This window comes from Molossus molossus, unplaced genomic scaffold, assembly GCF_014108415.1.
Source record: "Molossus molossus isolate mMolMol1 unplaced genomic scaffold, mMolMol1.p scaffold_m16_p_13, whole genome shotgun sequence".
NCBI lineage: Eukaryota > Metazoa > Chordata > Mammalia > Chiroptera > Molossidae > Molossus > Molossus molossus.
Genome location: NW_023425348.1, coordinates 12,621,884 through 12,648,523, shown reverse-complemented (window position 1 = coordinate 12,648,523; position 26,640 = coordinate 12,621,884). Strand labels below are relative to the sequence as shown.

The window sequence follows — 26,640 nt, the reverse complement described above, 5'->3', positions numbered from 1 at the left end:
GCCTGGAATCCCTCTTCTGTTCCGCTTTCAAACGTCCCCTGTCCGAGGAGTCCTCCTGGGTCTCCTCGCCTGGCACCGGCCCACCCGGACAGCACCTTGAGGAAGGGCCTGTCACTGCCCCTTTAATTCTCCCTGGGCTTGGAATGCAAGTGAGTTGAGCTAGCTAGCCATCTCTGTGAGGTCAGATAAGATGCTATATATATCAGAGTCAGTAACCTGAGCACCGGATTACCCAGCCCCGAGTCCTACTCCAGCTTCTGGGCTCTCCACGACGCTCGCGGCCCAGCGGGGGAGGAGAAGCCCCCAGATCCTGTCCGTTGCCCCCCAATTCAGGTTAGTAGCTGCGCCTTTCCTGTCGGAGCTTCACAGGGATGGTGAACAGAGGGCCCTGGACTGTTTGGGGGAGCCTTTGAGAGAGGTCTGGTCGGTGCTGTGGACAAGGCCAAAGGCTGGAGGTCAAGGACAGAGGGAGGATGAAGTCCTGGAGGAGAGAGAGAGGGCTACTGTCCCCGGGGAGGAGGCACCCGGAGAATGCCTGACCGAAGGTGGCTGGAACAGGAATTTAAGGATTTCAGCACTGCCTGGGGGCCCACTGCCTTTTCTTGGAAGTGCAGAGATGCTGACCCAAATCAGCGAATTACCCAATGGAGACACTGCCCTGGGCCTACCCACTTCTTCTCGGCCTGCCAGGATTCTTGCTCTAATCGTCCATCTCTCTATTTGACCTCTTCTCCTGCCCCTCCCCCAGCCCTTGGCAACTGCTGGGAATCACAGAGACAGAGATGGGCCCCAACCCCCTTAGGCGACCCCCTGTCGAGGCTACAGTGTAAGCCGGTGAGGCACTAAGCTGGTGGGTCACTGGCTGCCACCCCTCAGAGAGAGCTGCTCACGACAGGCCTGGAAGGAGAGGACAGGATGGCCCTGGGGCCCGAGAGGAGGAGACGGATCTCCTAGGTGATGTGAGCACAAATGTCCCCAGCCCAGTCCTCCGCTCCACCTGCATCCCCCACACCTGCCAGGACACTCTTAGACTCACAAGCTGATGCGTGTGCCCAGACAGTGCCTGAGCAGCCAAGAGGGAGGGTCAGAGTGTCGGCGAAGGGAGACAGGGCCCCGGCTCAGCCCACGTTGCCCTCAGCGGTGCCACATTCCTTCGCCAGTGTCTGTGGGAAGCTCTGACGTCACCGCGGCGAAGGTTCCCAAGCACCTGGCAGGACCGGCTGGTTCTCCTCGCTCACCTGTCCTGGACACCTGGGCCGGAGGGACGACCCTGAACCGTGTTGAGACACGCCTCTGAAACCCAGCTGTGGGCTTTCTGTCCAGGCAATGACAAGCATCAGGGGCCAGCATGCTTTCGCCCCAGAAGGCAGGGCAGATCTGGGTAGAGAGGGGCCAGGGAGGCGGCTGGGCCGCGGGACGTTACCCACCCCCTACCTGGATGCCAGGAGTACCTGGGATTCCTTGGGAACAAGTCCTCCCTGGCTGGGCAGGTTCTGGAGCCTTTCCCATGAGCCACAGGAAATGACAGTGGCTGATTGCAAGGGGGTTGGGTGCCCCTGGGGGATAGGTTTCCTTTTAACCCCTGACTCACCCGGCCTGGGTACCTTGGGGAACTAGCCACGCTGCAGCAAGGGCAGGAGGCTGGGGCCCATGTCCATAACCAGTTCTTGGGCCAAGGGCCAGGGCCAGGGCTAGACCCTGGTGCGGGGGGACATCTAGGACTTGGCACTGCCGGTGAAACAGAGCCCTCCTGGACCTTCTCGCCCCGATCAATATTGTACGGGGCTCAGGTTGCACCTGACTTCATTTTCATCCCCCCGCAGCGGAAACTCCGAAGGGGCAGGGCCGCTCCCGCAGGGTCTGTGCCCACCATGCTGCTGCCTGGACAGTGGTGTCTGGACACCCCTGCCCGGTGCCAGCCCAGGGGGAGCTCAGAGTGGTGTGAGGTGGGGGGGCCAACTTCGAGGGGCTGTTAGAGGACAGAATCCAGGTCCCTACCCAGCTCTGCTGCTTTCCCACTGTGGCCTCATGAAAGCCACACCACCCCACAAGCGCCAGTTTCCTGTCTGCAGATGTCGTAGGAACAGCCCTCCCGCCCTGGCCGGTGTGGCTCAGCGGTTAGAGCGTCGGCCCGCGGACCAGAGAGGCCCGGGTTCGGTTCCCACTAAGGGCACGTACCTGGATTGCAGTTTGTCCCTGGCCCCAGTTGGGCCCTGAGTGAGGCAGCCACTCGATGTGTCCCTTTCACATCGATGTTTCTCTCGCTCTCTCTCTTCCTCTCTCCTTCCCACTCTATCTGAAGATCAATGCAAAAATGTCCTCGGGTGAGGATAAAAAATTTTTTAAAATAGCACCTGCTGCTTAGCGCTGTTGTGAGGTGTTCCAGGAGTCTCCGTGAGGTGTTAAGCTTTAATAACTTCAGCCATATGGATGCTAAAAGCTTCCTTGGAATGCTTCATTATTTAAATTTCCTATTTATTTTTAAAATGTTGAATGAAAGTGTTTTCAATTTCAACTGAATGCAAAACATTAAACCTTCAAAGGATGTCTGTAAGGTGGAGGCATTTATTCTTTTTTTTATTATTATTATTGATTTTTTTTTAGAAAGAGGAAGGGAGAGAGAGAGAGAGACATTGATGTGCAAGCAGAACATGGATCAGCTGCCCCCACCTAGGGTGGAGCAGCCCAGGCGTGTACCCTGACCGGGGTGTCACCGGCAACCTTACGGTGCAAGGGACGACACCCAGCCAACTGAGACACACCAGCCAGGGAGAGGCGTTTATTCTTCCAAAAGGATTAGAGCTTAAAGCCGCACTAAGATTTGGGGGACACTGCGTGAAGCATATCAGAGCGCCAGGCATGCGTTGAGGGTCCCGAGTGTGGGCTTTGAGGAAGGCCTCAGCACGGGGCCTGGTCCACACGGGTCGGCGGGTGATGGTGTGTGGGTCGCCCCTTCTTCCAGGAAACTGAATGCTCTGTGCAGGGGAGCGTGGCTGCCCCTCCGCAGAGGAGGACGCAGCCACGTAAGGGGGACCCCAGCCGAGCAGGGCAGAGTGGAGGCACCTCTGTGGAAGTGCACAGAGCAGGGGCTTGGCAGGGGCCGCCCTGCTGTCCCAGGGCTGGCACCAGGGAGGCGCCTCCTGGAGACACATGCCTGTACTTGCCAGCTCAGCCAACAGTGAGAGAGGCCAGGCAGCAGGCCCACGCTGGGCAAGGAGGGGTGTCCCAGCCAATCGGCCTGCCTCCCACTGCCCCATGAAAGGGCCATTCAGCTCGGGCTGTCCCTGTGGCAACGAGGAGACTCACAGCCATGTGAGTGCCGTCCTGTCCCTGTCTTGTGCAACAGGGACCTGCCAGGGCCTCGGCCTGGTTCCCACCGGTGGCGTCTCAGGCAGCCTCCAGGGTCAGCCGCCAGGGAATGCCGAGGGGCACCAGCCCAAGCTGTCTGCTCACCTGGAAGGTACTGGCACTTTTCTCGGGTGAAATGGGGTGCGTGGGGTGCGGGGAGGGCCTCGGTCCCGATAGGGACCCTCTCTCCAGACGCAGGAGCTGTGAGGCAGGTGTCGGTGCTGACCCGCACTCCCAGGGGGCTGCCGTGAGCGTGACCCCTCCCCCCAGGGCTCTTCCAGGAGTGAGGGTGGCCTGCCAGCCGGGGACAGACAGGAAAGCAGGGGTTTAGGAGCAGGAGGGGGGGCTCCACCTCCCACCCTTCGCAGGGCCGCTTGCTCATCCGCTGCCCCGTGCAGGCTGCTCCTGGTTGGGCCACAGCCCTTCTGCATCGTCAGTGGGGCCAGGAGAGGTCATGAGCCCGGGGCGCTGCCTGCAGAATACCAGTTCCTGGGAGCCTTCGTGTGGGGGAGGGGGAGAGACAGAGACAGCCTGGGCAGGAGGCATGGACTCCTGGGAGGGGGCGGGTCCTATCTGATTGGCTGCGAGGTGTCCCAGAGCCCAGCTCCTGAGACCTGGAGTTTCTTTGACTTTGAATTATTGATGGAGTTCTCGACAGTGAAACAGAGCAGGACTGGACCCAGCCCCAGCCCCAGGCCCAGCCCCAGACCAGCCCAGCCCCAGCCCAGCCCAGCCCCAGGCCCCAGGCCCAGCCCCAGGCCAGCCCCAGGCCCAGCCCCAGGCCCAGCCCCGCCCCAGCCCCAGGCCCAGCCCCGCCCCAGCCCCAGACCAGCCCAGCCCCAGCCCAGCCCAGCCCCAGGCCCCAGGCCCAGCCCCAGGCCAGCCCCAGGCCAGCCCCAGGCCCAGCCCCGCCCCAGCCCCAGGCCCAGCCCCGCCCCAGCCCCAGGCCAAGCCCAGCCCCAGCCCCAGCCCCAGGCCCAGGCCCAGCTCCAGCCCCAGGCCCACCTCCAGCCCCAGCCCAGCCCCAGCCCCAGCCCCAGCCCTGTCTGCCTCTCCCAGGCCTTCACACTCTCCCTTCTCTGCAGCCCAGACAGCTCAGCAGGTGCGAGGAAGCGCATGGTCCCCCAGCCCTGAATAAGGTCTTCTGCTTCCCCTTTCCCTAGAAGAGGGTGAAAGTTGCGGGGGGGTGGGGGGGGGACTACAATGGGCGGGGGTGTGATGAAGGGAGGAGTCCGGACCAGGTGGGGGAAGGACGGACAGTAAACGTGGACCAGGCTGTCCTCAGGCCGGTCTGGGCTGAAAATTGCTGGAGGTCTCTGGCGGGGTCTTAGAAGCCGTGTTCTAGGGCCTACGTGGAAGTTGCCACCGGTCAATCTACCCCTGCGCCCGCCCCAAGCCTTGCATGGACTAGTCTCTAGTGCTCTCTGCCGAGCCCTCGGCATGCGGGCATCAGCTCCTCTCTGCCCAGGCTGTGGGCTGCCCCAGCCACTGGCTCTCATCACTTCATTTCCTTGGGGACGGCGGGGGGGACCCTGGTGCTCAAGGCTGAGGTCAGAGGCCAGCGAGACCAGGAGACTTGACATTACGTATTCTAGGCCCACAGAGGGAGGGGCCGCCGGAGGAGATGAGGCTGCCCCTGTGGAGGTCTTTCCCGGGTTCTCATCCCCCTCGTCCCTCACTGGAGCCCCGCCAGGTAGGCATCGTGATGCTGATGTTATACTCACTTTACAGGTGTGAAAATTGGGGCTTGGAGAGGTTAAATGACTAGGGAAAAGTCACCCCGCTGGTCAGTCCCCCGCAAGTCCAAACCAGCTCGGGCACATGCTGCCCTGAGAGTTCTGGGTGGCTCTGCCCCACCCCCTGCCAAGGGCCCCCGTGGCCCTCCGGAAAGGGGCTGATCCGAGCTGCTACCCTCCAGCCCCATTGTAGCTAAAGCCTGCGCTTCTAGGCTGATAAGGGGACTCTGGGGGTCCCCAAGTGAGCCTGAGCTTGACAAAGAGGGGTGACTCGAGGTAAAGTATAAGGGGCACTGGGCTGGAAGTCTGAAAGACCTGGATTCCAATCCTGGCTCTGCTAATGTGTGACCTGGGGCAAATCGGGGTCGCTTTCCCCATCTGTACACCAGAGAGGCCAAGATGGAAGACCCTCGGGGCCCTCCGAGCTCCTGAACTCAGAGACTGAGTTCTTTCACCCGCTCTACCCCAGCTGTGGCCTTCAGATGGGCACAGGGGTGCTGCCTGCAGTGCAGGACTCTGGCCTCTAGGGGAGCCCACGGTACATCATTGTCCCTGAGCGGCCTGGGCTGGCGTGAACTCCACTTAGAGCAGACTCGGGTGAAGAGGGAGGGTGCACGCAGGAGGACGCTGACCAAATGCTCCTAAGGTCCTTCCAGCTCTGACCGTCCGTGATTCTAAGACTCCTCCTCGTCCCACAAGTCAGAAGGGAGTGCACCGCCCAGTGCCCTCAGTCCAGAGGGTGAGCCAGTGGCCATCCCTGCAGCTGGGGGGTTTCTGGAGGGGCTGAGGAGCAGAAGCTGGAGGGACCTGGGCTGCAGTACGATGTGCGCCTTGGAGGGCTGCAGGGGGGCTGTGTCCGCTGCGCGGTTGGGTTTTGAGGGGAGCACTTGGAGGGCTGCGGGGGGCTGTGTCCGCCCGCGTGGTTGGGTTTTGAGGGGAGCACTCGGAGGGCTGCAGGGGGGCTGTGTCCGCCCGCGCGGTTGGGTTTTGAGGGGAGCACTCGGAGGGCTGCAGGAGGGCTGTGTCCGCCCGCGCTGTTGGTTTTGAGGGGAGCACTCGGCTGCCGCGCGGTTGGGTTTTGAGGGGAGCACTCGGAGGGCTGCAGGGGGGCTGTGTCCGCTGCGCGGTTGGGTTTTGAGGGGAGCACTTGGAGGGCTGCAGGGGGGCTGTGTCCGCTGCGCGGTTGGGTTTTGAGGGGAGCACTCGGAGGGCTGCAGGGGGGCTGTGTCCGCCCGCGCGGTTGGGTTTTGAGGGGAGCACTCGGAGGGCTGCAGGGGGGCTGTGTCCGCCCGCGCGGTTGGGTTTTGAGGGGAGCACTTGGAGGGCTGCGGGGGGCTGTGTCCGCCCAGCGCGGTTGGGTTTTGAGGGGAGCACTTGGAGGGCTGCAGGGGGGCTGTGTCCACCTGCGCGGTTGGGTTTTGAGGGGAGCACTTGGAGGGCTGCAGGGGGGCTGTGTCCGCCCGCGCGGTTGGGTTTTGAGGGGAGCACTTGGAGGGCTGCAGGGGGGCTGTGTCCGCCCGCGCGGTTGGGTTTTGAGGGGAGCACTTGGAGGGCTGCAGGGGGGCTGTGTCCGCTGCGCGGTTGGGTTTTGAGGGGAGCACTTGGAGGGCTGCGGGGGGGCTGTGTCCGCCCGCGCGGTTGGGTTTTGGGGGAGCACTTGGAGGGCTGCAGGGGGGCTGTGTCCGCCCGCGCGGTTGGGTTTTGAGGGGAGCACTCAGAGAGGCCGGGATGTGCTGAGACTAATGGCCCTGCGCGGTTCTTAAACGCGAGCCCCACTGAGCTCGCTCTGCGTGTGACTGGGCGCGCGGACTTGCGTGCACGGGGCGTGGGCGTCTTCGGGCGGTGGGCCGCCTCCTGTGGGAATGGACTGTGTGGTCCCTGGCTGACACCCGCGCTCTGGCCAGCGGGGGACGGCGCACCTGGGAGGGCCGTCTGACAGCGACTTTCCTTGCCTTGCAGCCCATGCGGCTCCCCGTCCCCACGGAGCGCAGCCCTGAAGGATGTCCCAGCTCTCCTCCACGCTGAAGCGCTACACAGACTCGGCCCGCTACACGGACGCCCCGTTCGCCAAGTCCGGCTATGGCACCTACACCCCTTCTTCCTACGGGGCCAACCTGGCCGCCTCCTTCCTGGAGAGGGAGAAGCTTGGTTTGCGACCAGGCCCCCCGGCCAGCTTCCTCGCCCGGCCCCGTACCTACGGCCCCTCCTCCATCCTGGACTACGACAGGGGCCGCCCCCTGCTGAGAACAGACATCCTGGGGGGCGGCCGGAAGGCGGAGAGCCAGCCGCGGAGCACAGAGCGGCCTGCGGGGACTGGACTCAGCGGGGGCAGTGGGTTCCCTTACGGAGTAACCAACAGCTCGCTCGGCTACCTGACCATGAGCGCCCGCAACCAGGGGCTGACCTTGACCCAGAAGAAGTCCAACAGTCAGTCGGACCTGGCCCGGGATTTCTCCAGCCTGCGGACGTCAGAGAGTTGCCGGATGGACCCGGGGAACCTGGGCCGCAGCCCCATGCTGGCCCACACGCGCAAGGAGCTGTGTGCCCTGCAAGGGCTCTACCAGGCGGCCAGCCGCTCCGAGTACCTGGCCGACTACCTGGAGAACTATGGTCACAAGGGCAGCACACCTCAGGTGCCCACGCAGGCCCCTTCCTCGCGCGTCCCTGAAGTCCTCAGCCCCACCTACCGACCCAGCGGCCGGTACACTCTGTGGGAGAAGGGCAAGGGCCGCTCCGGCTCCCCGGGGCGAGACACCATGGTGAGTTTGCCCCTTGGGGACCCGGTGACGGGTTGGGGAGGCAGCCGCGGATGTAGAAGAGCCAAGTTGAAGGAAGGATTCCCAAATCTACTGATGCTGGAAGGCAGAGGTTTTCCCCCCGAACCTCGCAGCAGCGGCTCCTGCACCCCTAGTGAGGACGAGCCAGGGGGTCACCGAGGCATGTCTGATGCCCTGGTGGCTCGCTGCCCTGCTCAGAGGTTCCCCACTCTCCCCAGGAAACCCACTTCAGGACCAGTGTACTCGACGACAGTCCAGCAGTGCTCCCAGAAATGCTCAGATACCCCCACATACACTACGAGTCTTACCCTCTGCTCTTCCACCCAGCGTGCCAGGGTCCCATGCAGGCCCTGCCCCATCCTGGGCTGGATGCTGAGGCCCCCAGACCACCAGTGTTCCCTGTGGTAAGAGAGGCCTCCGTGCTTGGCTTACATCTCTTCTCCTGCTCTGCCTAGAGACCCGGCCTACCATCTGGGCCTCGTCATGGGGGAAGAGGGACTCTCTTCTGATTGACATTGGCTGGCTCAGGACCAGGGTGCCTGGACAGCAGTCCTTCTGGGTCTTTGGAGAAGTTTTTGTCTAGGGCTTTAGACAAACGAACACGTCTATATTCTAGTCCTACCTGGGCTGGAAGGGGGAATAAGTGCTTCTGGAGACCGAGCAAGGCTGGGCACGATCTCACTCACCTCTAATCCCTGGACACACCCTTCTTGGGGCACAGACTACATCCTCTCTTGTGTGTAGCTGTTGGTAGCCCATGAGGTGGCAAGTGCTCCAAGGATGAGAAAGAAATGAGATCTCTAGATCCCACACCATGTACCTAGAGGAGCACAGAGCTTAGCTGTCCTGCTGACTGCATGTACGGATGGTGAGCAGGTAGATGAGTGGGTGGATGGGTGGATGGATCGATGGATAAATAGATGATGGATGGATGGATGGATGAGTGGGTGGATGGATGGATGAGTGGATGGGTGGATAGATGGATGGATGAGTGGGTGGATAGATGGATGGATGAGTGGATGGGTGGATAGATGGATGGATGAGTGGGTGGATGGATAAATAGATGATGGATAGATGAGTGGATGGATGGATGGATGGATAGATGAGTGGATGGATGGATGGATAAATAGATGATGGATGGATGAGTGGGTGGATAGATGGATGGATGGACGGACGGGCGGATGGACAGATAGATGAGTGGATGGACGAATGGATAGATGGATGGATGGATGAGTGGGTGGATAGATGGATGGATGGATGGATGAGTGGATGGATGGATAGATGGATGGATGGGTGGGTGGATGGATAGATGGATGGATGGATGGATGGATGGATAAATAGATGATAGATGGATGATGGATGGATGAGTGGGTGGATGGATGGATGAGTGGATGGGTAGATGGATGGATGGATGAATAGATGATGGATGGATAGATGGATGGATGGATGAGTGGGTGGATAGATGGATGGATGGATGGATAAATAGATGATGGATGGATGGATGAGTGGGTGGATGGATGGATGAGTGGATGGGTGGATGGATGGATGGATGGATGGAAGAGTGGGTGGATAGATGGATGGATGAGTGGATGGACGATAGATGGATGGATGGATGGATGGATGGATGAGTGGATGGATGGATAGATGGATGGATAGATGAGTGGATGGATGGATGGATGGATGGATGGATGGATGGATGGATGGATGGATGGATAGATTGATGGATGGATGGATAAATAGATGATAGATGGATGATGGATAGATGAGTGGGTGGATGGAAGGATGAGTGGATAGGTGGATGGACGGATGGATGAATAGATGATGGATGGATGGATGGATGAGTGGGTGGATGGATGGATAAGTGGATGGGTGGATGGATGGACAGATGGATAGATGAGTGGATGGATGGATGGATGGATGGATGAGTGGATGAGTGGATGGGTGGATGGGTGGATGGGTGGGTGGGTGAATAGATGGACAGGCTAGCATATGGGCAGGAGAGTTAGGTGTTGTGTCCCCTTTACGTACCCTTCCCTTACTCTTAGGACATGTGCCTTTTTTAAACTACGGCTGCGTCACAACAAGAAATGCTGCTCGGGGGGCTAGTCCAGATAAATGGAGCAGGAGCGCAGAACAGGGCGGGGCTTGGGGTCATAGACCCGGAAGCTTGGAGTAAGTAAAGGCCTTGAGAGGGGAACGTGGATACATTACCTGGAGCGTCTTGGTCTGTGAAGTGCCACGGGAGACAGCTGGTGCCGACCAGAACCTTCAGACCCTGGCAGGGCAGGGTTTGCTCCGCTGGGGGCTAGTGTGCATGAGGAACGGGAAGCAGCAGAGCCGGCCTGGGGGACAGGGGTGTGCTCTGAGGAAGATGTGCGCTGGGTGGGAGCCGATTCGTGCAGCGGGCACGTCGGGTGCTGCTCCCTCAGGGGCACCGAGAAAGCGGCTCACAGTGGAGGGCTCAGGTCCTCGAGGCTTCTGTGGGGCTCCCTCGACTTTGCTCCAAAGAGAAGGTTTTTTGTGGTATTCGGTCTTCCTCAAGGTGGGGTCTGCAGACTTCCAACATCAGATTCACCTGACAAACTCTCTAGGGAGAGTGCCTGGGAATCTACCCTTTTCTCAAGCTCTTCGGGTCATCTGTGGGTACCCTGTGGCTTGAAAACCTCTTCTTCACGGATAAAGTACAGACCCCCCTTCAGCCCGTCATGAGAGAGTAGGGTCTCCTCCTTTTCTTGGGGGGTGAGACTCTGCTGGGACTCGGCCTCCTTCACAAACCTCCCTGGAGTCTACCGCCCTCCACCCCATCCACAGCAGACACCAGGGCCCCACCCTTCACCCCAGGGCCAGAGTGAGGGGAGTTTTGAGAGAGGTCCTCAGGGGAGTGGCCAGCTGCCCTAGGGCACACTTAGCCACCCCAGCATCCCTCCTTCCCTTCCAGAAACAGCTCACAACACACTTAAGCAGTTCCAGCAATGCCCAGGACTGAGTTTGTGCTCCCCTCTGAGCTCCAGCTGCCAGAGGAGAGGGTGCTGCCAACCAGGAAGGGCCCCTGGAGGGTCAGGGGGTCAGACCCTGACCTGACCACATGCCTCTCCTGCCCCGGCACCCGCACTTGCTGGAGCTGACTGCCTTCTGCTGAGACGGCAGAGCCCCCTGCTCACGAGGCCTGGGTGGCTTCTTCTTAAAACCAGCTCTAGTGGTGTGGGGGGGATTTCACACCTGCATCTGGGGATCTCACCCTCTCGTTCGTTCATTTCCGGGTTCTCGGTTTCCTGGCAGTGTGACCTCGGAGAAGCTCCTTAGCTTCCGAACCTGTTTCCTGTCCGTAGACGAGCACGAGGAACAGAGGGTGGCGTGCGGGAGGCCCCGCCACGTAGGAGGTGTTCAGTGAATGCGTGTCCCCCTCACGCCCTCCCAGGAGGCCAGAGAGGTGTGGCCTGGTCCCTCCCTCCGTGTAGTCACGTTGGACTTGGGGGGGCGGCCCCTGTTCTCAGGTAGCGGGACAGGGAGAGGTCTCCCGGGCTGGAACAGTTTGTCTCTGGACACCTGTCATCCTAGCTCTGTTTGCTCATCCATAAAGCGGCCCTGCCCCCTCACAGTGACGTCAGGAGGCTGACAGCAGGTACAGGTGTGAAGGGCCCTGGAGCCAGTGCCAGCCTGGAAGGGTCCCTGTGAGCTGGAGCGGACAGGTGACAGAAAAGGAGTGGGGAGGGGAGCGGCCCCGGGGGGAGCAGGGTGAGAACGGGCACCCAGTGGCAGGGCCCGTCCTGATCTGACTCCTCCGGGGCCCCTAGGGCAACTGATTCCAACCACAGCTGGCTCAGGCCCCAACCAGGGCAGAACAGCTCCAACCAGACTCATTGTCCTCATCGCCAGCAGCAGCCAACATAAACAGAGAGCACAGACCCACAGCGCGGGGGGGCTGGTGGAGGGGCGTGAGCTCTGGATACCCCTGCCTGCATAAGCGCCCACAGGGTGCCCGTCCACCGGAGGGCAGCCCAGCCTGGGACAGGGAGGGCTGCCCAGGCTCTGCCTTCTGCTTAAAAGGCAGGCACACTGGGGAGGGAGGCCGTCAGGGCTCAAACTGGTCTTTTAAAAAAGAAGATAAAACTTTCACCACGCCCAGCGGGGACTCTCAGCCAGGTGGGCTGGCCAGCAGAGCCTAGGAGCCCGAGCGCCCATCCTGGGGAGGTTCCCCTCTGCCTCACCTCCCCTGTTCCCTGGGCCCAAGGACAAGCTGTTCCCGCTGAGCCCTGCCAGGGCTGCGTTTAACCCCTGCAATCCGTCCTAATCCTCCTCCACTCCGCCCCTCCAGCTGCTCCCGCCCGCCAGGCCTGGCGCTGTGCCTGCCACCTCGGCCCTGTCTTCTCCCCGCCCTGCCAGGCCACCCTCTCCTGTCCCCAGAGGAGCGGGGTGGGGCAGGGCCTTCCAGAGCCGGCACAGGCCAAGCACCTGCTGTTCAGATGCAGAGCCAGGCCCCGGGGCTCAGAGCCTGGCCCAGCCAGCTCTCCCCGGGGGGTCTCCTCCACACCCTCGCCCTCTGCTCTGGGACCTGTTGCTGGGAGCAACAGATCTGGGAACCCAAAGTCCGGGATCCCAGGGTTACCTGGGTCCTGTCTGCCGCTGGGCTGCTGACTCATCGCTCAGAGCTCTGGGTTCAAGCCGTGTGGGTCGCAGGGAGATGACATAAACTGAGGTCAGGTGATGGTTCTCTTGCCTGGGACTTTGGACTCGACTGTGCCATGCCATGGGGGGGGGGGGCACCCAAAGGGGACATGTTACACGTTAGGATGGCAGGAACCCCTGGAGCTCCTGGGTGGGAAGTGTGGCCGCCCCCGCTCACCCCCACGCCGGACTATTTGTGCGGCTTGGCTGCCTGAGACCCCGGGGCCTGTCCGCACCCAGTGGGCCGCACCGGGAAGGCTGAGCTTCCTAAGGGTGTGGTGTCTGTTGTCAGCCTGGAAAGGTCACTTAGAGGAGACCTTACGCCAGAGGGGGCCCACGGCCAGCAGAAAGAAAAGGCAGCCGGTCTGTGGTTTGTGGCCAGAGGCGGCAGGACGCCGCGGTCTCCGTTCCTGGAAGGCCAGCTGTGGGCTGTGACCTGGCCGGGCTCCTTGACTCCCGTGACTCGGTCAGTGCCCGGCGCCGTCCTCCCTGCCGCCTCCTTCACCACCACCCCCCAGGACGTCTTCGTGAGTTCGTGGGCGCTGGGTGGGGCTCAGCAGCGCAGACGTTAATCCAAGCCTGGCAGAAGGTTCCCTGCCCCCGGAGGAGCCGCTCCACTGACCACTGGCTGTGGGAACGAACATCGTGTTCAGGCCCAGAGCGGTACACTTGGCCCCCTGTGCCCTCTTACCTCAGCGATACGTAACACGGGTGCACTGAGCAGAGGTGCAGGCAAGAGAGGGAGGCGTGTGAGCCTCCAGAACGCCCCAGGCTCCGCTCCGAGGAGTGCAGCTTTGGCCTCCTGGGGTCGGGCGATGCAGGGACACAGAGCTTCCTGCCAGCCTTCCCTCCCCAGGGGCACTTGTGGACTGGAAGCCCAGCCCCCAACAGGGACCCTGAACCCCACCAGTTGGTCAGGCCCCCACCTGTTCCTGGCTTAGGGCATCTGCCTGGCCCATGCTGCCCACTGAGATCTGAGGGTGCCGGCCACTCTCAGTCTTGCCCTCACAAAGCCCCCTCTGACTTGACTGAAGCTCCCTCCATGCCGGGGAGCTCTGGAGGGGAAGGAGAGAGCTTATCCCACAGGGAGGCAGGCCCAGCACGGGCTCTGAGAAATGGCCGCTCGGGCTTCAGAACGAACCCAGCTCAGATCGGGTCGGTGTCTTTGAGTCAGAGTCACGAAGCCAGAACCAGTCTCAGACCCCAGGAGACGGCAGGCCTCCCTCAGCCCGCTGGGGCCTGGGTCCAGGGCCCTCCCCTGACGTGGACACCAAAGCCCATGCGGCTCAGTCCGTTACAGGAAAGGGCACGGGACTGGCAGTAACTTCTGCCCACGTACAGGCTGCAGCACAGGAGGCCTGCCCGCTACTCCGGTCACGCCGAGTCAGCGTTGGGCTCTGCGGGCGGCAAGTTCAAGTCTTGCCCTCTGAAACTTCCTGGCTTTTTTATTTTATTTTTTTTCCTTTGTTGATTTTTAGAGAGAAAGAAAGGGAGAGGGAGAGAGAGATAGAAACATCAACGAGAGAGACCAACTGGCCTCCTCCTGCATGCCCCCCACTGGGGGGGATCCGGCCCACAACCTGGGCATGTGCCCTGACCGGGAACCGAACCGGTGACTTTCCGGTGAAAGAGTCGACGCTCAACCACTGAGCCACACCGGCCGGGCCTGGCTTTTTTCCTTAATAGTTTTCATTTGAGGTTAGTTGAATCCGTGGATGTGAAAGTCCCGGATACAGGAGGCCGACGGTATGGCCTTTACCTATTCCCCTTGGAGGAACGGCATGGCCCTGGGTGGTGTGGCCTCGTGGGCAGAGCACCGTCCCACGCGCCGCAGGGCCGCAGGTGTGAGTCCCAGCCAGGACGGGCACGCGAGGCAACAGATCGATGTTTCTCACATCGGTGTTTCTCTTTCTCTCCCTCTCCTTTCCACTCTCGCTAGAATCGATGAAAAATATGTCCTCAGTGAGGATCAAGAAAGAGAAAGGGCCCTGGCCAGTTTGGCTCAGCGGTTAGAGCGTCGGCCTGCGGTCTGGAGAGACCCGGGTTCGGTTCCTGCTAAGGGCATGTACCTCGGTTGCAGTTTGTCCCCGGCCCTGGTTGGTCATGCGGGTGGCAGCCACTCAATGTGTCCCTTCACGTCGATGTTTCTCTCTCTCTCCCTTCCTCTCTCTTCCTCCCACTCTATCTGTACAAAAAATGGAAAAATATCCTCGGGTGAGGATAAAAAAAAAAAAAGAAAGAGAAAGAGAAAGGGCACTAAGAGGGTCTCAGGGGGACTTGGCTAGTTGAGAAACGAGCCTGGCCCGTTTGACGAGAGGGCTCTGCGTGACTTCTTCCCCCTCCCCCCACGCCTCTGCAAGAAGTCCCCCGCCCCCACCCCCTCCCAGCAATGCCCACAGCCTTCTGCATCCCAGGAAAGAGGAAGAGAATGTGCTGGCAGAAGCCATGATGTCCTGGGGTTGGAGGACTCACGTCCACGGCTTGAGCCATGAGGAGGCAGGCCAGAGGCTCCATGAGGCAGTCCCTGCTGGACACTGCGTCCCTTCCAGCATCCCTCCCGGACACTGTAGCACCCTTACCCAACACGCAAGCCCAGACCACCCCGCCCTGTGAGGCCCCGCGGGGCGTCCAGGATGTCCGGCAGAGTCTGGTCTGGCCCCTTTCAGAAATGAGATCAACACCATTTATTAAGAACCCACAACCTCGTCCTTGAGATGTCTGTGTGGTGGCCCAATCCACACACAATCTAAGACCATTTTCAGAAGTCCCAGGGACACTTACAAAACAAAGCTAAGTGTGTTAAATGGATACAGTGTAATAAGCGGAATGCTAGCAGAGGGTGCTGTAATGGGGTGTTTAGGGGCAGGTGGAATTCATTAGAGGAGGCTTTGTGGAAAACAAAGCCCGCCCTGATTTACAAGGAGGTGATTAGCAGAGACCAGGAAGGGCGCGCCAACATCTTCCCGTCGTCGTGAAAAGCCTGAGTTTTGCTGTAGGACAGGTCTGGCCTCAAAGGCCCACAGTGTCATTTACTAGCTTTGTGCCCTGGCAAGTCATCCGCACTCTCGGGGCTCAAGGTTCTTCCTCTATAAAAAGGAGGGGAGAGTTGCGACACCCGGTGCCAGGATGGACGTTAACTGGAGTAATTCACCTGAAGCACTCGGCTGGTGCCTGGCGTGCACCAAGTCCTTAATCCGCGGCGGTTTCGTTTTTACGTGAGAGAAGGCAGGCGCTGAAGCCCAGACCCAGAGCAGGTTGGCAGGCAGAGGTCACAAAACAGAGCGGTGACGGGAAGGAGCCTGTGGACAGACAGCCGCAGGGACAGGACTCCCTAAGGCTGCTGGACCAGATGCACGGGGCAGGCAGAAGTGTGTGGTCAGATGTAAGCCCTGCGGAGGACGGTGCAGGGAGAAGGATGCATGCAGAACCACGCTGCTGTTTTTGTCCAGGGCCCAGGTTGGGCCGCTGGGTGAGGACAGTGGCTGTGGAGCTCACCCCTGCCTAGAGGAGCACCCTCTTCTATCCCCATGTGGAAGGCCCTGCGGCTCCTGCCTCCTGCCCCTCCTCCCACCACCACCCAGACGCATGGGGGCGGGCCTCTGAGCGCCCCTCTTAGCAGGAATTGGCTGTTGTGTGGGCGGCCTAGGGTACAGCCATGCCTGTGTCGGAGCATGTAGTCGTGTGTGCAGAGTGTAGGTACATGTGGAGACGAGCAGGCTCAGAGGAGCAGAAGGAGACCACGGATGCGTAACAGCACACCCCGCGCCTCTCCGGGGTATTTTTAAACTCTAAAAATACCGGCTAAAAATAGCACGCTCCCAGGCAAGATACTTTCTCCAAACAGATTCCGGGCCGGGCCCGGTCGTGGGGGAGGGGTGGGACACCGAGTAAGACGCAGACTCGGATCAAGGACTGCCACCCTCACGGTCGGAGGGGCGCCCACCCCCTCCAGCCGAGCACCAGCGTTTTCGCTGTATACCCACCTCCAAAAAAGCAAAGCAGAATTTGAGGTTCTGGGAGAGGTGGAGTTGAGTAACTGGGTAGAAGGGGTCAGAAAGGGTTCTCACCTGGGGTCAAAGGGGACAGTGACCTATTGGACCTTATAAAATAGGAGCCTTGCCTCTCTTCGTCATGGGCCAAACCAGGACTGGAGGGGGAGGGGCACCCCGTCCGGAAGCCTTGGGACTCTCTCCCGAACCGGGGCTCCCAGGCCCTGACGGTGTGGGTGCTCGGCTCCAGTGGGTGCCCCCCGCGTGCCGCTCAGTCTGCACGCGAGCGTGCGTGGTTCTCAGAATGCCCCGCGGCCCCCACATCCAGGACTTGTGGGCTGCCTGGGGGGAGCTCGCCCGGCTCTTGGGGACGTGTCCCCTGCGGGCCTCAGACACTTTGCCTGCGCTCCAAGCCCCGGGGCTCCCGGGTGGCGGTCTCAGCGGCGGGCGGGCCGGGCGCGGGGGACGGGGGCGGGGCCGGCTCCGCCCGGCGCTGACGTCCGGGCACGAGAGCCGGGTGCCAGGGCGGTTGGCAGGCGCGCGCCCGGAGGTTGGGGCGAGGAGCGCGCGGTCGGCCCGCCGGAGCGGTTACCGACGGGCGCGGCGGACGGGCTGTGCGGCGGCCCCGCTGGCTCGGCGTCCGGGCTGTGGGCCCGCGCGGTACCCCGCGCCCCTGGAGCTACGTTAGGTGTGGGGCGCAGCCCGCCGCCCGCCCAGCATGCGCACCTCGTACACCGTGACCCTGCCCGAGGAGCCCCCTGCCGCCCCCTTTCCCGCCCTCGCCAAGGAGCTGCGGCCGCGCTCCCCGCTGTCCCCCTCCTTGCTGCTCTCCACCTTCGTGGGCCTCCTGCTCAACAAAGCCAAGGTACGCGGGGCTGCTGCCCGGGACCCCACGCGGAGGGCCTGATTTCCGCGTACCCCCGGGGACGCCCGCCTCTCCCCCGCGCGCCCTGGGCCGGCGACGGACTCTTCCCAGCCCCCACCCCTCCTCTCCCAGGGTCTCCGGGCTGGGAATGCCCCCACCCCAGGTGATCTCAGCTCCCTCGCAGCCCCTCCCCTCCCTGAGGCCCGGGCCTGAGACCCCCGTGCCCATCTCGTCCCCCTGGAACCCGGCTCCAGGTAGCCCGTGCGCCCTCCGCCCCTGGCACCTCCCAGGGCAGGTGCAGAAAGCGTAACCTTGACCGGTTTTCGCGTGTGAGGGGGCAGGCAGCACGCTGCACCCCACGGGCCTGACTCCTCCGTGACTCCTCTCAGGCCCGACCCCAGCGAGAAAGGCCGGTCAGAAAGGGGCCGCCTTCCCCACCCCGTGGTCCGACCGGCGTCCTCCCGAAGGGCTGGTGACGGGGATCCTTTGACCCTGTGAAGGGCAGAGGCGGTGCAGGCCACAAGGGGCAGCTTCCCTTTTCTTTCCAGCCCTCCCCCGTTCTGCTCAGTGGGCACTGGCTCCCTCAAATGAAGTAGCCACCCTAGAGCAATGCTGGGCTTCAAGGCTGGGCACTGCCCACTCTGGGAAGGAAGACGACGGGGCTTGACAGATCTTATGTAACAGGCAGAAGCTCCCGCGTGGGGGGTTGGCGCGCTCTGGCCAGGGCTGCACCGGGCTCCTTGGCTGCAGCCGGGACTCATGGCTGACCCTCCCGGGACAGGAGAAGTAAGCAGGAAAGCCCCTTACTGGGGTCTTGAGTGTGAAAAGGGGTCTCAGCCAGCCTTTCTCATAGGGCCATGTACCCAGGTCGCTCCCCTGTTAACCCAGAGGGGAGGCGGATTAGGTCTGTGAGGTCTGTGTACTGACCGTGAAGGTGGCGTCCACTTTCTGGAACAGTGGTTGCTACTCGTCACGATTAGGTGTGCTGATGGCTAGCACGGAGGAAGCCCGGGACCCAGACCTTCTCTGCAGGGAGCTCCGGCATCCCCGCTGGGACGGCGTCCCCTCCTGGGGAGAGGCCGACTATGCCGGCCTCCCAGCCCCTCCGGCTCGGCTCGGGCTGCTCCCTGTCAGGCCCGAGGTAGGACTGTTTTCCCCGGGAGAAAGGTCACTCCTGGGACATTGTGTTCCTCTCTGGAAGGGAAAGTGCAGACTTTCCCTGGAGCTCCCGATGGCCTATTCACGGCAGAGAACATCTGGCCGGCACACAGCCTGCCCTCCCCTCCGCTCCCACCGGCTCCTCTTATTCAGCCACCTCTACCCAGAGCGCTGAGAAGTTGGTGGTTTATACCAGGACACTTTAGAGAAAAGCAAGACTCCCTCCACGCACACACACGCACACACACACACACACACCAGAAAAACTAAGCGTGCCAGCAATGCCTTAAAGGAACTTCTCCCACCCACCAGTAAGGTTAGATCCTCAAGAATAGTGACTGGGTGGTGACAGGTTCTGCATGGCCCTCACTGTGCTGGGTCAGAGTTCAAGTGTCAGCACGTGGAATGTATCAGCAGAAAGACACCTCCAATTCCCTACCGCCCGGCCTTCACTGCTGCGGAGGGGCTCATTTCTCAGAGGAGGGCCGCGTGGGTGGACAGTGCCTGGTCACCGGAGATGGAAATGCTTTGCTTCTTGAGCCTGTTAGACAGGTGTTGTCTGAGGCACAGGGGTGAGAACTACCAAAGCACCGTGGCATGGCTGCGGGCCGGCCTTAGCCTTCAGCTCCAAGGTGCAGCACAGACTCCTGCTGTGTTTCTGTGGGCCCCAGGGCGTCCTCCCCCAGGTCTTCCTGAAAATGCTGATAGGCCTCTGTCTGGGGAATTCCTTCTGCGGTGGCCTCCTTCCGGAGCCTCAGAGTGGCAGACCGTCAGAAACGTAAGGGTCGGATGCTGTGTCCGGGGGTACAGCGCCCTGCGGGAAGCTGGCCCCCACCTGCTGCCGGTGGGCTTTTCTCCGGTGGAAACCAGGTGTCTCTCCTGGACATATTTCCTTCCCTGCCAGTGTTAGACCTGGTGGGTGGAGAGGAGGGGGCCTCTTACTCGTGGGCTCAACGCAGTTCCTCTCCTCCTGGTGCCCGCCTCTCCCCTCCCCACCCCCGTGAGTTGACAGCCTCATTGTGGGCTTTGGGCGGTCAGCACAGGGCATAAGTCATTTTACTTTATTTTTATTTATTTATTTATTTTTAGATTCTCACCTGAGGAGATGTTTAGAGAGAGGAAGGGAGAGAGAAAGAGAAGAAAAAAACACACCCATGTGAGAGAGAAACATCAGGCCTCCCATTTGCGCCCTGACTAGGGACCAGACCCGCAACTGAGGCATGTGCCCTGACTGAGACTCGAACCCACAGCCTATTGGTGTACAGGACGACGCTCCAACCAGCCGAGCCGCCAGGCCGGGGCAGGGCATGAGTAATTTTAGCCGAGTTATTCCAGGCTCCTACTCTCATCGGGGTTGACTCTGCCCCAGGCAGGGTTGCTCCAGACCGGCCGGTCCGGTGCCCCTCTCTGAGCGTGGGGGTGGCAGGCTCATCTGCAGATGGCTTCTTGAACCTTTTGAGCCTGAAGTGTTCTGATTCCTTGGAGGCGGGGCCAGAACTAGCCATTGACCCGGACAAACCACGCTCAGAGTCCTCCCCTCTCACCAACCTTCACAGCAGGACGCAAGCGAGAGTGGCAGCTTCCGCCCGCTGCCTACCTCTGCCGGCCACCGTCGGCCATCACAGGGTCCCCAGCCAGTGGGTTGTTGAAACCTGAGCCAGGCAGGGAGGGCTGTGCCAGGCTTCAGTCAGCTCTCAGGAGCTGAGCTCACCTGAAAAGAATTCCAGGTGTCTCTGGCCATTCATAATGGCGGGCCCCCCTGCTTCCCACCCCACCCCCGCCTCACCCCTGCCAAAGATCTAAACTCGCTGAAGATCTTCGGTCATTGAACTTTCCAAGGCTTCCTTGAAGTGCCCATCGTGACCACTTCTTTATATGTTGGACACCTCGCCCGGCCGGTGTGGCTCAGTGGTTGGGCATCGACCCAGCACCAAGAGGCTGCCAGTTCGATTCCCAGTCAGGGCACATGCCCAGGTTGTGGGCCAAATCCCCAGTGGGGGACATGCAGGAGGCGGCCAATCGATGCTCTCTCTCTCCCTCTCCCTTCCTCTCTCTCTAACATCAATAATAAAAAAAAAATTACATTGAAAATCTAGGGGTACAGATATTTGAGACAGTGTCTGGATTTGGGACCTGAAATCTCTTGTAGCCAGGAATGAGGTATGTTTCCAAATATGCGAATTCCTAGTCTCTAGTTCTGATCTCCAGGCTCCGGCTGGCAGGGCGCGAGCTCGGGCCGCCTCCGTGCCTGGGCTCTCACGTGCCCTGTGTCCATTGCTTACAGAATTCTAAGAGCGCCCAGGGTCTGGCTGGTCTTCGAAATCTTGGGAACACGGTGAGTTCTCCCCAGACTGCTGCTTTCTGGGGCCAGAGTCCCCCCTGCCTCCAGGTGTCTCCCCGCCCACAGCAGGGGGGGCTGGTGAGAGGAGCTGCCTTTTCACCTGTTACCTGGCTGCTTCCCTGGCTCCTCCTCCTGGTGGACATCTGTCAGCCCCACCCATGTGTGTCCGGCCCCCACACCCTTCCCTACACCTGCCTGTGAACCACCAGCTCAGCGCCTCTGGCAGGGGGAACTTGCCTCACTTCCGCCCCCTCCTTACCGGGAAGGGAACTGGGGTTGCGGGAGGGCGGTGTGCAGGGGCCTTGGGCCCCGGGGCAGAGGTGCCCGACGGGTCGCCTGCCCTCTGACGCTCGGCCCCCCCTCGCAGTGCTTCATGAACTCCATCCTGCAGTGTCTGAGCAACACCCGGGAGCTGAGAGAGTACTGCCTGCAAGGCCTGTACGCGCGGGACCTCAGCCACAGCAGCCGTGCGCACGCCACCCTCATGGAAGGTGAGCCGCGGCCTCGGCGCTGCTGCTCGGTGGGCGCTGTCCCGGCGGCTGAGTCCTGCCCGTCTCCTTCCTCGGCTCCTGTGTCGGGATCTGGTCTCAGAGGCGCCTGTGGAAGAGTCTCACCGCCCCCCACGCTCTGCCCTCTCCCCTCGCAGAGTTTGCAAAGCTGATCCAGACCCTGTGGACTTCCTCTCTCAACGACGTGGTGAGCCCGTCGGAGTTCAAGACCCAGATCCAGAGATACGCCCCGCGCTTCGTGGGCTACAAGTAAGGGCCTGGCGACGTGTCCTCCCCAGGCGGGCGGGCACGTTCTCCCCGGGCCGGCGGACACGGACACGTCCTCCCCGGGCGGGCCAGCGGACACGGACACGTCCTCCTGGGCAGGCGGACACGGACACGTCCTCCGGGGCAGGCGGACACGGACACATCCTACCCAGGCAGGCGGACACAGACACGTCCTCCGGGGCAGGCGGACACGGACACATCCTACCCGGGCAGGCGGACACGGACACGTCCTCCCCGGGCGGGCCAGCGACACGGACACGTCCTCCTGGGCAGGCGGACACGGACACGTCCTCCGGGGCAGGCGGACACGGACACATCCTACCCAGGCAGGCGGACACAGACACGTCCTCCGGGGCAGGCGGACACGGACACATCCTACCCGGGCAGGCGGACACGGACACGTCCTCCCGGGCAGGCGGACACAGACACGTCCTCCGGGGCAGGCGGACACGGACACATCCTACCCGGGCAGGCGGACACGGACACGTCCTCCGGGGCGGGCAGACACAGACACGTCCTCCCCGGGCGGGCGGACACGGACACGTCCTCCCCGGGCGGGCGGACACGGACACGTCCTCCCCAGGCGGGCGGACACGGACACGTCCTCCGGGGCAGGCGGACACGGACACATCCTACCCAGGCAGGCGGACACGGACACGTCCTCCGGGGCGGGCCAGCGGACACGGACACGTCTTCCCCGGGCGGGCGGACACGGACACGTCCTCCGGGGCGGGCAGACACAGACACGTCCTCCCCGGCGGGCGGCGCGGCAGCTTGGGGGGCAGGAGGGACGCTCACTCTCTTTCTCTGGGTTCAGTCAGCAGGACGCCCAGGAGTTTCTCCGCTTTCTCCTGGACGGGCTCCACAATGAGGTCAACCGGGTGTCGGGGAGGCCGAAGTCCAGCCCTGAGAACCTCGACCACCTTCCGTGAGTACGAGGAGCCACCTGATGAACTTGAGCGTTGCGCCGACTTCTTCGGGGGCAATGATTTCTCAGGAGAATCTTTTTAATACATGTTTTGTTTTGTAATATATTTTTGTTACAGATGTTTCTCCTTTTTTTCCCCATTGACACCCTCCTCCCCATCCCCCCCACCCCGTCCCCAGCTTTGTTGTCCGTGTCCATTGGTCATGCGTACATGCGTATAAGTTCTGTGGTTTATCTCTTCTCTCCCCCCACCCCCTCTTCTGGGGATTGTCAAACTGTACCCTACTTCCACGTCTCTGGGTCTACCCTGTCCCTCAGACTGTTATGTTTATTATATTCCACAAATAAGTGAGATCATAATACATGTGTTTTAGAGAGAGAGGAAGGGAGAGAGAGATAGAAACATCGATGTGAGAGAGAAACATCAGTCAGCTGCCTCCTGCACACCCCCTGCAGGGGATCGAGCCCGCAACCCGGACATGTGCCCTGACCAGGAATCGAACCGAGACCTCCCAGTCCCTGGGACGATGCTCCATCCACTGAGCTTTGAATGTTAAGGATTAGATTGATAGACCCCCTAGCCCTGGCCGGTGTTTCTCAGCAGTTAGAGCATCGGCCTGTGGACCAAAGAGTCTTGGGTTCCATTTCAGCCAAGGGCACGTACCTCAGTTGCAGTTCGTCCCCGGCCCTGGTCGGGTGGTGCAGGAGGCAGCCAGTCGATGTAGCTTTATCGCGTCGATGTTTCTCTCTCTCCCTCCCTCCTGCTCTATCTGATAATAAGTAGAAAAATATCCTCTGATGAGGAATAAAAAAAAAAAAGACTGATAGGCCCCTCGACATATCGTGGTTTGAACTCTGACCCCGTTGTCTTCCTCTCTCGGGTCCCTAGTGATGACGAGAAAGGGCGACAGATGTGGAGGAAGTACCTCGAACGGGAAGACAGCCGGATCGGGGGTAAGCGCCGGGAGGGGGCGCCTGCTCGTCCTGCGGGGCACCTGTGCCGGGACAGCAGGCGGGGCCCTGGGAGTCGTCCTCCGGTGTCTAAGCCTGTGTGTCCTCCGGCCCAGATCTCTTCGTCGGGCAGCTGAAGAGCTCCCTGACGTGTACGGACTGCGGCTACTGCTCCACCGTCTTTGACCCCTTCTGGGACCTCTCGCTGCCCATCGCTAAGGTACGCGCCCCGTCGCCTCACGTCGGAGACGCCCGCCCGCCATTCTCCTCGGATGTGGCTGACTCTGGCCTTGACCTTTTCTCTCCCAGCGGGGCTACCCCGAGGTGACTCTGATGGACTGCATGCGGCTCTTCACCAAAGAGGACGTGCTGGACGGTGACGAGAAGCCGGTAAGTCATCCTTCTGGGAGGGCGGTTTCCAAGCGACCGCCGGGGCAGCCGCGGGGCAGGACACGGCCCGGAGCCCCGGACGCGCAGGGCCCCCTCCAGTTCTGTGCGTCGTCTTTCAGACCTGCTGCCGCTGCCGAGCCAGGAGACGGTGCATAAAGAAGTTCTCCATCCAGAGGTTCCCGAAGGTCTTGGTGCTCCGTATCCTCACGCCCGCCCCTCGGGGCAAAGGCCTGGCTTGAGGGAGCAGCGGTGGGGGTGCGGCAGGCCCACAGGGTGGGGAAGGAGACCTGGTGGCCGTCCTTCTCTCGCTCGCCTTTCTGTTCCCTGAGGGCTGCCGCCCTCCCGGGACCCAGTGTCCCTCCCTGGGGCTCTGTCGCCGCTGTCTGTCCTTGACGCACATCAACACCAGATCTGAAACGGTTCTCAGAGTCCAGGATACGAACCAGCAAGCTCACGACGTTCGTGAATTTTCCCCTCCGAGACCTGGACTTGAGAGAATTCGCCGCGGAAAACACCAGTAAGTACTTTTCACAGGAAGGGGCGGACAGGGCCCCAGTGTCTAAGACACGCGGCCAGGCCCAGCCGGCCGGTGCGGCTCAGTGGCTGAGCGTGGACCCTGCACTGAGAGGTCCCGGCTCAATTCCCGGTCAGGGCATGTGCCCAGGTTGTGGGCCCGATCCCCAGTGGGGGGCGTGCAGGAGGCGGCCAGTCCATGTTCTCTCTCCTCGATGTTTCTATCTGTCTCTTCCTCTCCCTTCCTCTCTCTCTAAAATGAATAAAGAGCCCTGGCCGGTTTGGCTCAGCGGTTAGAGCGTTGGCCTGCGGTCCAGAGAGGCCCGGGTTCGGTTCCCGCTAAGGGCACGTACCTCGGTTACAGTTTGTCCCCGGCCCTGGTCGGTTGTGCGGGTGGCAGCCACTCGATGTGTTCCTTTCACATCGATGTTTCTCTCTCTCTCTCTGTTCCTCTCTCACCCTCCCACTCTACCTGAACAAAAAATGGAAAAATGTCCTCGGGTGAGGATAAAAAAAATAAAAAAATAAAATGAATAAAGAGACAGAAAAGTGGGAGTGGAGCTAGGAGAGGGAGGGAGAGCCTCTGGGGCTTGCAAACCTGGTGTCCCCTCCGCAGACCACGCTGTTTACAACCTGTACGCCGTGTCCAATCACTCCGGGACCACCATGGGCGGCCACTACACAGCCTGCTGCCGGAGTCCCGTGACCGGCGAGTGGCACACGTTCAATGACTCCAGGTGAGTCCGGCGTCTCAGGCAGGCTTCTGGCTGTCGGGCGCCTGCACCTTCCCCTTCCGTGAGGCTTTGACCTTGACCGGACAGGAAAGGTCAGAGCCGGGAGCTGTCCCACACCGGCCGCCCGCGGGAAGCGCTTCTAGGAGACAGCGGGGGAGGTTGGCCCGGGGTGCACACTAGCGAGATGAGAGACCTCACCCCCCAGCCGCTCCGCTGTGCCCCGCAGCCCCGCCAGGGCTCTGACTGCTCCCTGCTCTCTCGGCAGCGTCCTCCCCACCTCGTCCAGCCAAGTGCGCACCAGCGACGCCTACCTGCTCTTCTACGAATTGGCCAGCCCACCCTCCCGAATGTAGCAGCTACCTCCCTCTCTCCCTTCCACCGGTGGCCCCGCGCCCTCAGCTCTTTTTTTTTAAAAAACAAAAACAAAAACGAACAAACCTGACAAATAAGAGAAAAATAAAAGTAAAGTAAAGCTGCTGAGCAGGAGTCCGCAGCCTGGTCAGGGTCCAGAGCCGGGGCAAGGTGCTCCTGAGCCACGCCTGGCAGTGAAGACCAACAGGACACGGAGACCGCCGCCGGCACCGTGGCCCCCTCGGCTTCTCTTGTTTGCATTTTTAAGCTTTGGGTTTTTTCCTGAGTGTGATGCATCACTGCGGTGTGTGGGGAGAAGACAGACTCTCGTCCACCTGCTGCCGGCTCCTCCCGAGAAGACGGCGCCCCCTGGAGCCTGCTGGGAGAATCGCCGCCTGGAAGCTGCATCTGAGCCTGGCACCTGGTCCAGAAGCAAAAAAAAACAAAAACAAAAAACACCCACGAGCCAAGAGCCCTCTTAACGCTGCTAACTCCAGGTGGACAGATCAGGGGACATCTTTGGAAACAAAAATACGTTTTTGGTTTTTTAAAGCCCAATTTTTTTTTTGTTAATCCCCCTCACTAAAGTTTTCAGACTGGAGATGCTCTCTTCACAGCTGAGATGCGCTGGTCAGTGTGGGGTTTTCTGTTGTGGGTTTTTTTAAAAAAAAAAAAACTCTTCAAATACAACGTTTCTCCTGCTGGCCCCCCGGGGTGCTAGGTGGGTGTCGAGAGACCCCAAGCACAGCCACAGTAGACCTGGGATCTCACACGTTTTGTTTTGTTTTTAGACTTTTGGTTTGTTTTTTTTGTTTTGTTGTTTTGTTTCTAATGTTCTGGAAGGAATCTAGTTGCCTCTAAGAATTGTGCCTTATAGCATTTGGGGACCAGGGGGAACTGTCCCTCCCTGAAAGGGCCCTCAGCCACCTCTCTTTCCCCATGCCACGTCCATCCCCCCGGGAGAGACAGGGCTATGCCCTCAGCCCCTGGCTTGTTTGCACTGCACGAGGTGAAGAAGAGAGGCGGTCAAAGGATATTTCCTGTGATACAATGTATCAAGTTCTTCCCGCCCACTTCCTCTGCCCCACCCCTGGTCTACTCCCCGGTACTTGAAGGAT

The 26,640-nt window shown here is 61.0% G+C and overlaps 1 protein-coding gene across 3 annotated transcripts; it reads left to right on the top strand.

The window, feature by feature from the left end:
* Positions 1 to 251: 251 nt before the first annotated feature.
* On the top strand, positions 252 to 25,570 carry USP2 (ubiquitin specific peptidase 2). 3 transcript variants are annotated; one of them, XM_036260035.1, is made up of 13 exons: positions 252 to 333; positions 7,044 to 7,843; positions 20,823 to 20,873; positions 21,247 to 21,370; positions 21,526 to 21,637; positions 22,473 to 22,583; positions 23,473 to 23,537; positions 23,651 to 23,754; positions 23,844 to 23,924; positions 24,044 to 24,122; positions 24,334 to 24,441; positions 25,054 to 25,174; positions 25,437 to 25,570. In XM_036260035.1, the coding sequence occupies exons 2-13, from the start codon at positions 7,085 to 7,087 to the stop codon at positions 25,522 to 25,524; spliced, it is 1,803 nt and encodes a 600-aa protein (XP_036115928.1). In that variant the 5' UTR covers positions 252 to 333; positions 7,044 to 7,084; the 3' UTR covers positions 25,525 to 25,570. The 3 variants fall into 3 exon arrangements, with proteins under 3 accessions (XP_036115928.1, XP_036115929.1, XP_036115931.1); XM_036260036.1 differs by lacking the exon at positions 252 to 333 and adding an exon at positions 3,416 to 3,460; XM_036260038.1 differs by lacking the exons at positions 252 to 333; positions 7,044 to 7,843 and adding an exon at positions 17,135 to 17,380.
* Positions 25,571 to 26,640: the final 1,070 nt, after the last annotated feature.